Source organism: Manis javanica, chromosome 3 (genome assembly GCF_040802235.1).
Source record: "Manis javanica isolate MJ-LG chromosome 3, MJ_LKY, whole genome shotgun sequence".
NCBI classification, from domain to species: Eukaryota; Metazoa; Chordata; class Mammalia; order Pholidota; family Manidae; genus Manis; species Manis javanica.
In genome coordinates, this window is record NC_133158.1 from 200,863,868 (window position 1) to 200,879,111 (window position 15,244).

General features: G+C 41.0%; 1 protein-coding gene across 6 annotated transcripts in view; it reads left to right on the forward strand.

The window, feature by feature from the left end:
- The window catches only part of ZNF827 (zinc finger protein 827), a 162,312-nt gene that overhangs the window by 32,493 nt on the left and 114,575 nt on the right, over positions 1-15,244 (forward strand). For all 6 annotated transcript variants that reach the window (XM_073232608.1, XM_073232606.1, XM_073232610.1 and 3 more), the window contains exons 3-4: positions 7,753-7,925; positions 13,485-13,965. In XM_073232608.1, coding sequence (XP_073088709.1) covers positions 7,753-7,925; positions 13,485-13,965 — 654 coding nt within the window. The remainder of the gene's footprint in view (positions 1-7,752; positions 7,926-13,484; positions 13,966-15,244) is intronic.

Genomic DNA, 15,244 nt, shown 5'->3' on the forward strand with positions numbered 1-15,244 from the left:
TTGTGTAAACAGCAGAATAGAACCAGGAAGATGGATATCTGGAACTTTCATGATTCTAAGTGATCCAAACCGTTCACTCCAGTTTCTGAAGTGTCAGTAAGATCCTGACATGTTTCTCAATCTGAGTTTCATGTCTCCTTACATCTCACCTGCTGTCTGGTGAAATAAAGAGAGAAAGGGCTAAAATTAGGAAACCAGGAGAAAAGCAAAAAAGAGCTGGGTAATTTTACAATGGAATAAATCACTCCTAATTTATAGAAATTTCATTTAGGGGTAGCAGCATAGAAGTATGGCTATATGTAAAATGCAAGTTTATAAATATTCTATCTGGTTATCAAGTAAATGTATTAATGGTATTTATACTGTACATTCATCTGGATGCTAATTACTTGGGAAAGCTATGCAAAAATTAATAAAAACCTTTAGTTATCTAGCTAAAGACTTGGAAAGAGGTAAACCATAAAACTGTGGCTCCTGAAGACAAACATAGTGGCTTTCCCTTTTAAAGTGTCTCAGGTATAACCAGCAATAGTTGTGAAGTGTAATTTTTTCATTCAGGTGACTAGATGCATATAAAGATGAGAAAGAGGCCATGAACTTCCAGTGTAAGGTAGACTTTTTGCCTGGTCTGTCTTAGAAAATGCACCCAAGGGAAAATGTGTTCCCTTTTTGTCTTAAATTCACTTAATCCATGCAAACATCTTAGCAAGCTTCTCAGCAGAATTTAATATGGAGATCTATAAGAAATCGTTTTTTCTTTTCTTTTCTCTGAATTTATCCTATTGATGAAACACTTAATATTTCAACTGAGAATGTTCAAAAATGTTCAAATTGAAAAAGGAGAGAAGGGAACTTCTTAGATCAGGGCTCTGCAGCCCCCTGCTGAATGGTTAGTGCCTGTGCCCTGTTTTCTACAGGCCTGTGTTCACAACCCAGGACTTGGTGAAGCAGCGCCATGGATGACTATTGTGTTAAAACACATCACGTATTTTGTAAAACCCACCCAAGAGGAAAGGTTGCTTTGAAGAAAAATGCAGGGGCTCTTGCAATGGTCACTGGAAGAATGTTCTGTGCGTCCACGTGGACCTGTCTACATCTAAGTTCTGTTTGCTATTGTGTGGATTGAGAATTGGAGAGGGGGGTGCCTCTGGGCACCTTTCAGTTAAAGTGGACGTCATCACTGTCCAGAATCCTTACTAGATTATGGATTAATAGGAGGTGATAGAATATCTCATTTTGTTCTTTGTCTTTATATCAGGGAGAGATGATCTGGTTGCTGTAGATCACTATATCTGAGGAGTAGAAGGGAAACTGAGTCTTCACCTGCCCCTCCCTTCAGCCTTCTACCTGCTACACTTGGTTTTCAGAGCAAACCTGGGGGCCAAGTTCAGATGTAACTTGACTTAACCTAGAAAATGTTATGAGACTGTGGTGAGAGCTATCACCTATGCTTCTAAATATTTCTCATTATTATTATTTTATATTTTACCTTAGAAATCTCAGTTGAATTCAGAACAGATAGGTGGACTGGCTTCTTGGAGCAGGGAAAAGGTTTATCCTGCCTATAAAATAAATAATAACCATAAAAATCCACAAAAATAAACTACACACCATCCTGCTTTCCACAGAGCTTACAATTTAAAGCTATTTCTCAAAATGTTGCAAAATGGGGCAAAGAAAGTTGATTGTAGAGTTACAAAGAGAGATGTGCTAATAAAGTCAATCCCATATTAAGTAACTAAGACACCAGGATTTCTTTGACTTTCTTTAGGTCAAGGGAAGTCCAAACCGTGGGAAAAAAAAAAGCGTCCTCTAGGTCTGGCCTTATTCCTCTTTTCTGAACAGGATTCAGTTGTTGCCTGGGCATGGTGTATTTAATTCCTTAAAGAGTCTACCACTCGATAGCCTTTCACCCTGCAAGAGAGACGTGACACTTGAGGAGGAGGTTTTTTTTTTTATGTGACCCTGCGCCCCAGCACACGGTACACTGCTCCTCTGAAAGGGGACATGGTAGAGAGAAGATTACGTCCGTTTCCTATAAAGATAAATGTCACACATTGACTCAATTCTCTTTGAAGCTACTGTTCTGTTACAGCTCAGAATAAAATAAATGGTTTTTATTTTAAAGACAGAGTTTCTTATAGAAGGCCAACAGAATTCCCGGGATGCTAGGCTCCTCGTTAAATAACAAGGAGTGTGTCAGAAAGAGGGTCTCCAAAATATCTTATTCTACTGAATAAAATTTAAATATACTCAGAAGCAAGCTGGTCTCATGCAACTGAGGGCTAAAGAGTAGTAGTATTTCCTGGGTTAATAAATAGAGGTTTTCTGGATGCTGTTTTCTTTCATAGTAATGTGATATTATTAAAATTTATCACAAAAGCATAAAAAGTCCAGAAAGTGAGGTAACCTCTCCTACTATTCCCATTGGGTCCATGGTTATTATAGCCGTAACTGAGAATGATCAGAATATAGGAAATTCACTTTTTAAATCAAGATTCACAACTATCTGTCACTGATTTCAATTTTATTTCCTCAGTGATTTTGAACTTAGAATCCCTCTAGCTATCAGACTTCTCTCTGACTTTTATTGAGTACTTAATCCTTATTCAAATGTGCATTGATAATATCAATGTCAATAACAACAGACAAGCCCAGAGATACGCATTGCTGACATAGTTTTTGGTTGCCCCGAAATAGCATTTGAGAGGCATGCCCAAGAAATTCTATTGAAAGATATTAAATCCATGTATATTGTTAGGGGGGAGCATGGCTCATCCTACACAGAGATACACTGGTAGGTTAATAGGTCTGGTGTAGACACAGAGATGATGTATGGATTATGCATGCCCAAGTCACCTGGCATCTTGAACTCTGATGTTTTAAGGTAAGGTACATATGCAGAAACTACCCACTTGCAAATTATCTTGATTTTCTGCAGAATGCCACAGGAGATCTAACAAGAAAAAGTTTGATTTCTAAGCCTGCGAAACAATTACATTTGTTTTAAAAATTCCTACCTTGAATTAAAGCAAATAAGTTAATAAAACCCTCTATGATTTTTCTTTTTAGCCCGATGAAGTTTTATTATTGTTGCTCTATGGATTTATAATAGACAATAGAGTGGATCACTGGTAGTGAGGATATTGGCTCTAACCCAGCCTTGCCAGTAACTGGTAGAGGGATTTTTAGCACACATCTCAGTTCAGTTTCCTTATCTGTAAACTGTGCTGGTTGGGACTTATCTCCAAGATTCCTTCCAGCTCTAAAATTCCTTGCATTTACTTTCTGTTTATTCTTTAATTCTATTTGTCTATCAACTTAAAATAAACATAATTTATGTTTCTATTTTTGAATCAAATGTGTTGTTTCTTAAAATTCACTATCAAATCTCCTACAAGATCACCTCTGCCTTGGGCAGATCTTGTCCATTGTAAATAGTTTAAACATATATTATTGTACTTAATGGTGCAGTCAGACTGTATGCATTTTTAATATAGGTACTCCAAGTTCATTTTGGAAACAGATGAGGTATAAGTACTTGAACCTTTCTCTATTTATACACCCATTCATTCATTCAAGGTGTGCACTGACATACTATGTGGAAAGTATGCACTCTTGGGCTAACACTACTTCCACCTGGACTTACTGGCAGTTTCCTGTCCCTTTTCCTTCCATTTCCAGCACTGTCTGGTATTTTCTTGATCCAGCCCTTTCCAATTAATCTCATTACAGTCTAACGCACATTTATTGATTTGTGTATTGTACCGGCACTGTTTTGGGTGCTGGAAACACAAAGGTAAAGACTTTCAGCTCTGCCCCGGCCAGTTCCGCCTCTGCCCTCTTCTCCCCTTTGACCTTTTCCAACTTTCTCTTTTCCCTGCTGACCTGAATTTGACCATCAGAGCTGTGCCTAAGTTTAGCTAGACCCTACCTGAGCAGCACAGCAGACTCCTGTTCCTGTATTTCCTTTTGGCTCCAGTGACAAACTACCACGTCAGGCCTGGCTCTGAGCTATGTATTTATGTGATGTCCGTGCTTTAAATTTACACCTGCTCTGACGGCGAGCTTTCTGCTTTGGAGGATCTGACTACGTTTATTGTCGCTGCTGTTACTACAACAGCTACTACCAATAGCTTCCATTTACTGTGTGACAGGTGTTTTACACACATTTATTATCTCTTTTATTCCAATAATATTGCCTATAAAGAGAACGTGTTTTCTCCAAAGAAGCAAATGAGCAGCCATCCATCCCATTGGTCTATTAGATGTGGTGGGATTTCGTTTTATTTGCAATGGTCCTAACTAGCTAATGATATATTTGGGGGAAGCTGTTTATCAGACAGTTGTAAACTAGGTAAAATTATGAACTATTGAGCCCTGTTGCCTCCAGAATGTGTGGCTCAGTCTGAGGAAGTGGTCGTATTTCCTTAGGTTCTAAATTTGAGTGAAATTTACAGTTGTCAGTTCCTTGAAAAGAGTTTGGCATTCCTAACAGTAAGTACATCCTCCCCTTCTCTGGAGTAGTGGACAACATCATATACACATGTAGTGCATCCTACTAAAATATGAAAAATTTGTATTAAGTAAAAATGCAAATGTTACCAGGGGAGATTAACGGCCAACTTTGAAAGTCGATCACTGTATTCTAGTTAGCGCTATCATTTGGCTTCTGTCTTCTTCCTTTCCTGCTGTGATAAGTTAAAAATTTCAAATAGTTACAGTAGCGAAGCTGTTGGACCACATCTCTGGCAGTTAGTTTCTCTTCATTATGAGTACTGTGATTTTTTTCCCCAGTCAATCCAAGCACACCCTAATTTGTACATACTTCATGAATATTTTGGTGTTAATTAAAATCAAGGAAGCATAGCTCCAAAATAAAATAGACTTATATGAAATACTAATGTGCAGGTTTAATGTAGTGTACTTGGGAATACATTTACAATATAGACTAAGTGATTAGGGTCCAGGCTGGTGGGGGGTGGGGGAGTGTCAGAAAAAATAGGAAGTATATTGGACACATTAGGCAAAACAAGGTGTTGGAGGAAGCTGGCAGCGTTCCTTTTGTCAGTTAATGCCTTTTTATTACCTTCCTGTGATGTGCCATGAAATCTCAGGTCAGTGGAGGACATGTCAGAGTTTCTCTCCTCTCCCAGACAATTCTGTGAAGTTAGGCAGCTTAGGTTTAGATATGGGAAATACTTCCTGAGATATTAGTGGCAGTCTGTTTTTGTATCTCTTTCTTAACACTTTGATGGTCTTACAACCGCAAATAGACATCATCATTGTTTTTCCCCCTCTAGTATATGACAATAACCTCACCTAGTGGCCTGATGTAGTCCTTTCTCTCAAATCTGTTGTTCTACATGTAGTCCTTGTGATCAAGATGCCAGAAGGGAGGAAATGCCAATGAAGAATAGAAAATGAGAGGCCAAATTAGGAATAGGACTCCAGGTCAGCAGAGGCAACCAACAAAAACAGGAAGCAGGACAGCTATAGTTGGGATAATAAAAAAGTGTGTTTTTAAGCCTCTACAACGTGTGCTTTTCCTAGAGTAGAAGGAAACTGTCTATCCGCACCCCATCCCCCAGTCAGAAAAGGGGATACTTGTGATGGAACACAAGTACAATTTCCAGACTTGAAGGGTGTATTTATAGAGAAGAGATTCTTTTTCAAGGCCCTTGAAAAGGTAACAGTATAGTATCCCAAAACAGCATTTTGGGAATGCCCAAACTGTACCCCAGAACCGTTCTGGTTCCATCCATTTTAAGTGGTCCTTTGCATATAGAGACTCAGTTGATTCAATGAATAAATGATGAGATGATTTTAGAGTTTATACAGGAGACTACTTCCTTTTAAAATGTAATGTGTGCATTAAAAAATGCAAATAGTACAGAAGTATATAAAGCAGAAACAAGTTTCCCTCCCTGACCATAAATGAAAGAAATATCATTTTTTTGTTTTATTTCTTTATCCCATTCTTCCTACTATCCCTCTTTTTTGCTCAGGTATTTAAAAGCAAATCCATTTGCTTGTAAATATTGCCATATGTGTGTCCCTAAAAGGTAACGATTTAAAAAAAATAGCTACAATACCTATCATCTCCTCTAACAGGGTCAACGCTTGTTTCATGAAGTTATGAACACCTGGGCTATAATCAGTATGTCCTCAAATATCTCAAAAGGGTCTTTTTATAATTGCCTTGTTCAAATCAGGATCAAAAGGAGCTTTATATCTTGCATTTCCTTTATATGTCTCTTAAGTGTCTTTTCACGCATAGTCTGTCCCCTTTTCAAAACGCCACTTGTTGAAGAGACTGAGTCATTCATCCCGTAGTATTTCCCACATTCTGGATGGGACTGAGTCAGTCCCTTTGGTGTGTTCTACAGATTGTTGTTTTAATCAGCTGTATTTCTATAAATTTCTAGTTATGTAGAGGCTTGATCAAATGTTTCATAAGAACATTTCGTAGGTGGCTTATCTAGGAAATGATAATGTCCATCCCATTTTTAGTGATGTTAAGATTAATGAGCGGTTTTAGGTGTTGTCAGCTTGATCCATCCTTTATAAAGTTCCCTATCCACCTTTTACCTCATGGTTTAAGCGGCAACTGATTCCCATTTTTTATAAAACAAAAAGAATACCACCCTAGACATATAGTTTCATATCTTCTTTTATCCACTAACTTTAATGTCATAGACCTGTTTCTATATCAACATCTGTAGATCTAGCTCATTTTTAAAAAATGGCTTCAAATATTTTATGAGCATATTACAACTTATTTAAGCAATTTGGAAATATTTCTGATCACTTCTGATTAAGAGAAGGAAGTCTGAGTCTTCAACTTGACTTGTTTTTATTTCGTATATCCTCAAATTGTGGAATGAGTGTGTCACTGAGCGATGTGTATTGATAGACCAATGCAGTGACACAACAAATATCCTTGCCTGTGAGGATGGTGGAGGAGAGGGTGCCTGCCCTTAGCTTTCCTTGGAGGAACTAGTTGGTGTGTTTGCCTTCCTGAAAAATTGAGGCATTTGTGGCTGCATGGCTGTAGCCCTTCTCAAAGTGGACAGTGGGTCTGGTCACAGGGCAGAGGAAGGCAGCGTATCTTGGTAGTGGCCACCAGAGAGAAAGAAACAACAAGGTGAAAAACCCTGACCTTTAGATCCCCTGAAGCCTAAATTGGTGGCAGCATCAGCTCAAGCCTTACCCAGACAAGTCAGCGGTGGGATCCTAAAATCTGTCTCCTTCGGAGCTTGGTTTGTGAGGTTTATGATGGCTGTTTGATCTTCAGTGTGGTGCAGCACGTTATTCTCTTGTCCCGTTTAACTTGCCTGTAGTTCTTGCCATTTTCTAAGTTTAGGAATTCACAAATGAACTCAAGTCTGGTGGTTTCCTTCACGAAACAAAGCCCCTGGAGTCACGCTTCTCTGGGCTAACCTAGGGCAGGCCAGGAGCAGCCCCTTTGCTATGCCCTCCTGAGTGTAGGGATGGCCTTTGGAAGACTTTCACGAGGCAGGATGATCAGATTTTGAAAAGTAGAACCCAAGTGAGTGTAATGAGATGAATGCAGGTTTCTACCTGAAGAAAACCAATAATGAAATTTCCTTGTGGATAAAGTCTCAGAATCACCAAGAAAAAATACCAGATCATTTTGAGTGGTTCTTTATGTAGCAATGCATGTCAATTTGTGCGGGATGCAATGTACCATTTTGTTTTCCTTAATTTTCCTTTCTTTCTCCTCCCAAGCCTCCGAAGAGGAAAGCGGAAAGCCTTTCCAGTGTCCAATATGTGGTTTGGTTATAAAAAGGAAGAGTTACTGGAAGCGGCACATGGTGATTCACACAGGTTTAAAAAGTCATCAGTGTCCACTCTGTCCATTCCGGTGTGCTCGCAAGGACAATCTCAAATCCCACATGAAGGTAAGCCAGCCGCAGACGGGCCTCATGGAGAGCCTGGGCTGTGACACACATGGTCCAGTGCAGGCAGCCTATAGGCACGAGAGGGGCCACTGGGGGATGGCAGTGCTCACTGTCCCAAAATAAATGGCAATGCAAATGAAGCACGTTGAAAGGGGCTCCTTGTAAAAGGTCTTCCTGAGCATTTTTACCATCCAAAACTTTAAAGCAGAGAGAAACTTCAATATCCAAATATTATACTTAATGTAGAGCCATCCTTTCCTCTTAGGCAGTGACAGCCTAACCTGGCCTCGCATGGCCAGCGTATTTCTGGGGCTCTCGGAGGAAGATTTTGGGAAGGGCAAGAAGCAGGGTGAGCCAAGCACAGAAAGGGCTGCTGGACCTGCACCCCAGAGAAAGGGTGCTCACACCTGCTTCTCTGCCTGGAGGGAATGCCCTCCTCTGCTCTAGCTTTCCTCACCAGCTTACAAACCCGCGGGAGAATACAGAGATACCTTAAAGTAGGTGTGAGGACAATGAAAGACCCCGAGGCTTTAACTTTCACCCTGGAGGAGGCTTGGGGGGCCATTCCTGACAAGAATGAGTCTTCCGGAGGCTGTCGGAGTTTGAGCTGTTCTAATTCCCAGGATCATACTTACCAAATATCTAAGGACGTTGTTTTCAATGTCCTATTAAAAACAGTTGGGGGCTTGCTCCTGTAATAAACACACAGAGAATTGAGTAGACTGTGTCACTGGTATGTGAGATGGGGAAAGCTTAATCATCTTTTTAGCAGACCACATTAAAACTAAGGGTTTTCTCAAATTCAAGGAGGGAACTCATGAAATCAAAATGACACAGGCTTTTGCATTTAAATCTTGTGCAACTTACTAGCTAAGTGGCCTTGTGCAAATGAATCTTTAGAGTCTGAATTTTCTCATCTGTTCAATGGGATGACAATAATTGTGGCTGGGTTGTCATTAGTATTTACGGAGGTAATATTAGACAAGTATCTGACACAGAAATGTTTAGTGATAGTTACTTAATTTCAATACCTATCCTTAAAACAACTTAATGATAATATTTTCACTGGTGTTTTCAATATGGTTCATAGTTTATGAAGTTTTTCCTTTCCTGCTGTAAGAAGTGTAGTGTATGTATGTGGTTCATTTTTTTTCAAAACCTTGTAGTCTAATCCTTCTGAATAGGCCAGAAATCACTGTTCAGAATTATAGCACTAAAAAAGAGTGATCAGACAGAATCTCTCCTTACTTTGGAAACAGCCTAGAAGATTAAAAAAAAAAAATTACATCCATGATGTAATTTGTTTTCTATCATTTGCCTTTTTCTCTCCTGGGAGTAGCATGCCCTTCATCTTCAGAATCCATTAAACCAGTTCTGGTTGGCTGGTTTTGCCGAGCCCACTTCGTCCTGATTTTAACCGTCCTCATCCTCTGTCACCTCTTCCAAAGTAAAATCTCCTATTTTTCACCTGTAAAGTGGATTTCATTAGCAGGGTGAGACTTCAAAAGAAATGTCTTTAAGATGAAAATTTGTTTTCATTACTATGTCCTACGCTCTGTTTAGAAATCAGGTCTGGTGAATTTAAAAGCTTCAGTGAGCAGAAAACTTGCATCTAGCCTGACACCTTGTAAGCTTGGTTTCAGCTCAGGGTCAGTTAAAACAACCTATTTATAAACCCGTGGAGAAAAAAAAGCTGGGTTTTCAATAGCAGAAACTACTGACCCTGAAACTACAGGGAGATGAGTTGGGTGCCTTGATGATACAGACGGTTCCATGGCACTGTTACAGATGAGAGCTGTGAGGGCTTTGCGGGTCATGGGGTCTTAGAATGCTTTCAGAACAAATCAATAACCAGTACAATAAAGCAGTTGTGTGAAATTACTACTTTATTCAAACTCATGGTGTCCTAACCTGTTGAGCTACGACTCAAGCTTTTGATACAGGAGGTGTGAGAAGGGCTTATGCAAGTTTAATTTTATCAGATGGTGTACTCTTTCTTTTCTCTGCTCTCCGCCTCACGTATGGTCTGTTTTCCTTCTCTAATTAAGGAATTCATGATTTTATTTTGATGAGACATTTTGCTAAATTTTGCAAATATAGTCCTCTTAGAAATATAATGGCTGTGGTCTTAAGAATAGGTGTCTTGTGCTACATTCACCAGAGACTGTAAATATGGATACATTTTCTAAAAGGAATTCTGCCTAAGAAGTGGGGGCAATATAGCCTATAGATTAAGATCTCAAACCACATGATCAGAAAAACCTTAGTTAGAATCTCAGTTGCACACAGGGCTTTTAGTAGCTGTGAGACTTTGGGCAAATCGTTTAACCTCTCCGAGCCTCTGTTTCCACTCATGGAGATAATCATACAATCCTATCTCATGGAGTTGTTGCAAGAGTTAAATGAGATAATGGACATAAAACATTTAATACAGTGCCCGACATGTGGAAACACTCAGTAAATGTTGCTAATATAGTAATTATTATCCAAAAGCCATCTGAATATATATTAATGTTTACATTTAGAAATAAATTAATGACATGGTATAAAAATTACTCTAAATTTTATTGCATTTCTCTTTCTGTGATACATTTTTAGTGTTCAGAATTTAGAAAAACTGAGAAACAGAAAGAATATAAAATCAATCCTCAATGCCATCACACAGGAATAACCGTATTATTCTAATGCATATCCTTCTATATTGATTACATAGGTTTATTTAAGAAAAAATGGGATTCTACCTTATTTCTTCAAATACGGTATTTACTGTGTTCTTCTGGGTTCTGGGCACTGTGCATTTTTTAAAGTCTGCCTTTCCTCCTCAATATAATGTGCAAACGTTTTTATGGGAAGCTGTGAAAGGAGCTTGTAACTGCCTCCAGCTTCCTCAGGGTTATCTTAGATTTCCATTAAGTCTTTTACAACTTTTCCTGGATGAGTGAGCATACAGGAATTAAATGTGAAATTCATAAGCTAAAATTGAGCAGAAAAGGTGAAGAGGAGTGCTGAGATAACACCAGAGAAGTGATGGCCAGAAACTGGGCACGGGTCAAAGCCCTGAGTTCTGCGGGTCTCAGGCCTGCCATCTAAGGAGCAGTGACTTCTGCTTAAGCCCCTTCCCACCCCAAGGGACGGAGTAGATGTTTCCCCGAGTTTCCTCCTCTTCATCTGAAGGCTACCAGGAGACTCACCCAGTGATTAAGAGTACCTTCTACTCCCCCTGCCCCTTAGGGCGTGAGATGGGTGCTCTTGGTGTGAAACCGTCCGTCAGTAAGTAGGCCTCAGCACGGCCTGGAGAGAATGATATGCTTTAGACAAGGCTTTCTTCACGTTAGCAGGCAAGGAGGGATTTTAAAGCCAAGGTTAGGCTACAAAGAATACAAATTGTAACAACGTGTTTTTTTGTTGGAAGAGAAGGGAAGAAAGAAACTGCGTTGGGTAGAGAGCGCTAATTCCCTCAAAGGCCGACCATGAGATGTGTAGCCCCTTTGGGAGGGTGTAGCTCTGATGAAATTGTCAGTGGGAAAGTCAATACCCTGTCCACCCTTTTTCCTTTAAACAGTCACTGATCTTTTCCACGACTAAATATAGCAAGGCCAGGATCAGGTGGAAAGGAAGCCTCGTGAAATACTTACATGCAGACTCTTGGTAACGCAGGGCCGCCTTTTGATTTTAGAACGTGGGCTTGCTCCCAGTCCTGTCCCTTCCTCCAGAAGCTGCTTCCGGAGCTTCAGCTCTTGGATTAGCTCCTCTTCCCTCCTGGGTCAGTAGATGTAAGGACACTTCTGAAACGGAATCTGCCCCCCACCCGCCCCCACACTGCCCCCGGGACGACCGAAGCTTTCTGCCTCGTGACCTCTATCACCTGGTTCCGAGGCGTGCTTTTTGACAGCACCTGTCTGGGTCCTCTCAGGCTGTGACCTGGGGCCCCCGAGGTGCCTGCTTCTGGGTGAATTGGGTAGAGGACATGTTGGGGAACCGGGCTCCAGAGTTAAATCCCTTTGTTGTGAATAAATAGAGAGAGGTGATAACAGCCAGTGACAAACCTGTGAGACTCCGCCCCCTCGCCCCTGCTGACCTGGCAGAGCAGAAGCTTTTTAATGAGCAAGCCTTTACTACAACTGAATTTAGGTTTATATGGTTAGTTCAGTTGAGCAATCCATTCTTTGGGGGACCCTGAATTTCTTCTGTTGTTTTTTTCAGAAAGCCACAGTGGGGTGCTGTAGCAACAGGATCTCACCATTAGCTTTTAATTTCTTTGCTTTTGTTGGTCACTTAACATCATTTAAAAGTATGTTTTGGCTGGTGAATAATGCTTTTGGATTGCATTCAGAATGCATAAACAGCTGTAGTAAAATGTGCTGTCTTGGAAGGGACAGTAAGCCTGCAAAGCAGAATGGCCAGGTGGTGCTGTGGACTAACGAAGTAGCCTTTAACCTTTGTTAGACCTGGGTTCCAGTCCCGCTTAGGTCACCACCGAAAACTAAGGTGACACTTTTGCTTTGGTTTTAAATTCCAATCACTTGTTTGTCCAGATGCCATAACTCCCCAAATCATTTGGCCCAAATCTACACAATTGGCAGTTTCTACACGAGGGAGGGCCAGTCCTGAAATAGCAGCGTGTAGCAGGTCAGCGCTGAAGTCCATTGCCAGAGATGCATAGGGAAGTTACAAGCTTCCGAGCGCCTGCCAGCCCCGAAGCCTTGCTCGGGCCAATGCAATGACTTCCTCACTTGGTCAAGCACTAAATTTGGTAGGGACAGGAAGAAAAAAGTTTCTTGCCATCTTTACAGGTATGGGGCATTCAAGACTGGAACTAGAGTTAAAAGTCTGCATTCTTCCATTGCAGACATGAGAATCTGGAGTGTGATATAACCACGTTTGGAAATCCCGGTTTCATCTTGCTGAGAAGGCTTAGTGGGGGTTAGACCTTGGCTTTTCTCCCACTGTACTTTCTCTATATGTTATTTTGCTCAGGCCACTTTCTCGGGGGACTCAATTTCCCTGTCTATGAAACGGGAATACCCTTGGAGACATTCTTTTCCACATTCTTAATTACCTAGAAAAGCATTTTGAAAATTGAAATTATGTTTGCAAAACATAACTAATTCTCCAGGTGACAATAATTGAATACATGCAACGTATCATTACTGTGAAAGGAATGACTTGATGGGTTACCTCCCCTGACCCCCAACTAATAATTATGTAAGTTAGCATTATGCTGTGTTTATAGTATTTTCTCTGAAGACATCAACCAAGATCAGATGACTAGACTATTAGGGGGATATATGCAGAATGGCCTCTGTTGGCAGACAGCATCCTCAGTTGCGAGTGTGGCTCTGATAATGGACTCTTAACCTACGTGGACCCACTTCATGCTCAGGGTTGGACCTCATTACCTGGAGCACAGTAATGAAATGGCTCCTCTGGTTACTTATTTTATTTCCTGGGTCTGCCCCTTGTACTGGGAGGAAATTGTTGACGGATAGCCTGGATATACAGGAAGGTGTTTTCCGTAAGCACATGGTGGATAGCTGATTCTTCTTGCTTCTTCGTCAGGTTCATCAGCACCAGGACCGGGGAGAGACTTTTCAGTGCCAGCTATGCCCTTTCACTTCCTCACGCCACTTCAGCCTGAAACTCCACATGCGTTGCCATCAGCACTTCCTGAGGACAGAAGCCAAGGTGAAGGAGGAGATCCCAGACCCAGATGTCAAGGGATCTCCCCACCTCAGTGACAGTGCCTGCCTGGGGCAGCAGAGGGAAGGAGGAGGGACAGAGCTAGTGGGGACCGTGATGACGTCCAGCACTCCAGAGAGGACTAGCCAGGGTGGGGCTGGCGTCTCGCCTTTGCTGGTGAAGGAGGAGCCCAAGGAAGATAACGGCCTGCCAACCTCCTTTACTCTGAATGCTGCCGACAGGCCGGCCAACCACACAAAGCTGAAAGACCCCTCCGAGTATGTGGCCAACAGTGCGTCAGCATTGTTCAGCCAGGACATCTCTGTTAAGATGGCGTCTGATTTTCTCATGAAGCTGTCAGGTACTTGAATAGGGTTGTATTCTCTCTCTCCTCTCTCCTTTCTCTACCTGTGTTCTCATCTATAAAATGAGCTGGTAGGGACTAGATGATTTCAAGGTCTCTTTAAATTGTCATTGTTGGAACTTTCAGACATTTTCTCCTTGACTTTTTATTTTTTGCAGTCCTTTGGAAGTAGGTGTTGCTGTGTTTTGGGTCCAGGAACAGTAGGGTCTGTCAATCTCCCTTTGCTGTTACCCCTCTTGGGTGCTTGCAGGGGAGAGGTCCCAAAGGGAACCAGGTTGGTGACAGTCTGTGTGGCCTCGGGCCCTATTTAACTTGTCTCTGCCTTGAGTTCTTTAAAGTGCTGGTATAGAATGTCTCATTTTGTGATAGTCGGGTTCTTTAGTATCTTAATTTTTAAAGGACATATGTGCGGACACTACCATGGGGAATCACAGGGCTTTAAAATTTGAACAAACGCTGAAGATTATCTTAAAATATTTTTTTCTAGTGCAAAACTTTCTACTGTGGAAAACTTATACTTAACATGAAATTCACTGATTTAACCATTTTAAAACATCCAGTTCTTAGTCATTAAGTGCACTGACATTGGTGTGTTCCCCTCACCCCGTTCATCTGCAGACCTTTTTCATCTTCCCACCCTGGAACCTTGTATGCATTAAACTGTAGCTCCCCATTCTGCCCTCCCTGAAGCCCTTGGTTGACCACTATTCTCCTTTCTGTCTCTGTGAATTAACTACCGTAGGGTCCTCATGTAAAGTGAAACCTTAAACAAATTTTTGTTTTAAACGTTGTTTTCCAATGGCCCTGTGCCTTTTGGAAAGGAGATGAAGTATTGCTGTAAAAATGTATCATTAATTGACATTTTCATCATCAGATTGTGCATGAATGATACTGCTTTTAGTTTTTGTCTGTTTTTTTTTTTGTTTTTTTTAAATTTCTTTGATTGAGTTGTAGAGTTGGATAACGGGTGTAGAGGCCTTGGAGGGGGGACTGTTGTTTTTCCTGACTTGTTTTGAATGTTATTGCGGGACTGTGCCTCTGCTAGTCATTACATTTTTTAAAGTATGGCTTTAAATTTCAAAAGAGAGGCAGAGGGTGGGAAAAGGTCAGCTGAGAATCGGTTCTGTCTTTCAGTGAAGATGGCAGTCCCCACGATTTCCAAATGCCATTTCAGCTCTTTGGAGATTGACAATACCCTTTTAAATGGAGAATAATTGGTCACCGCCTTCCTTTAAATGGACTGTGAGTCGCATTTCACTAAATGTCATTGCCAGGT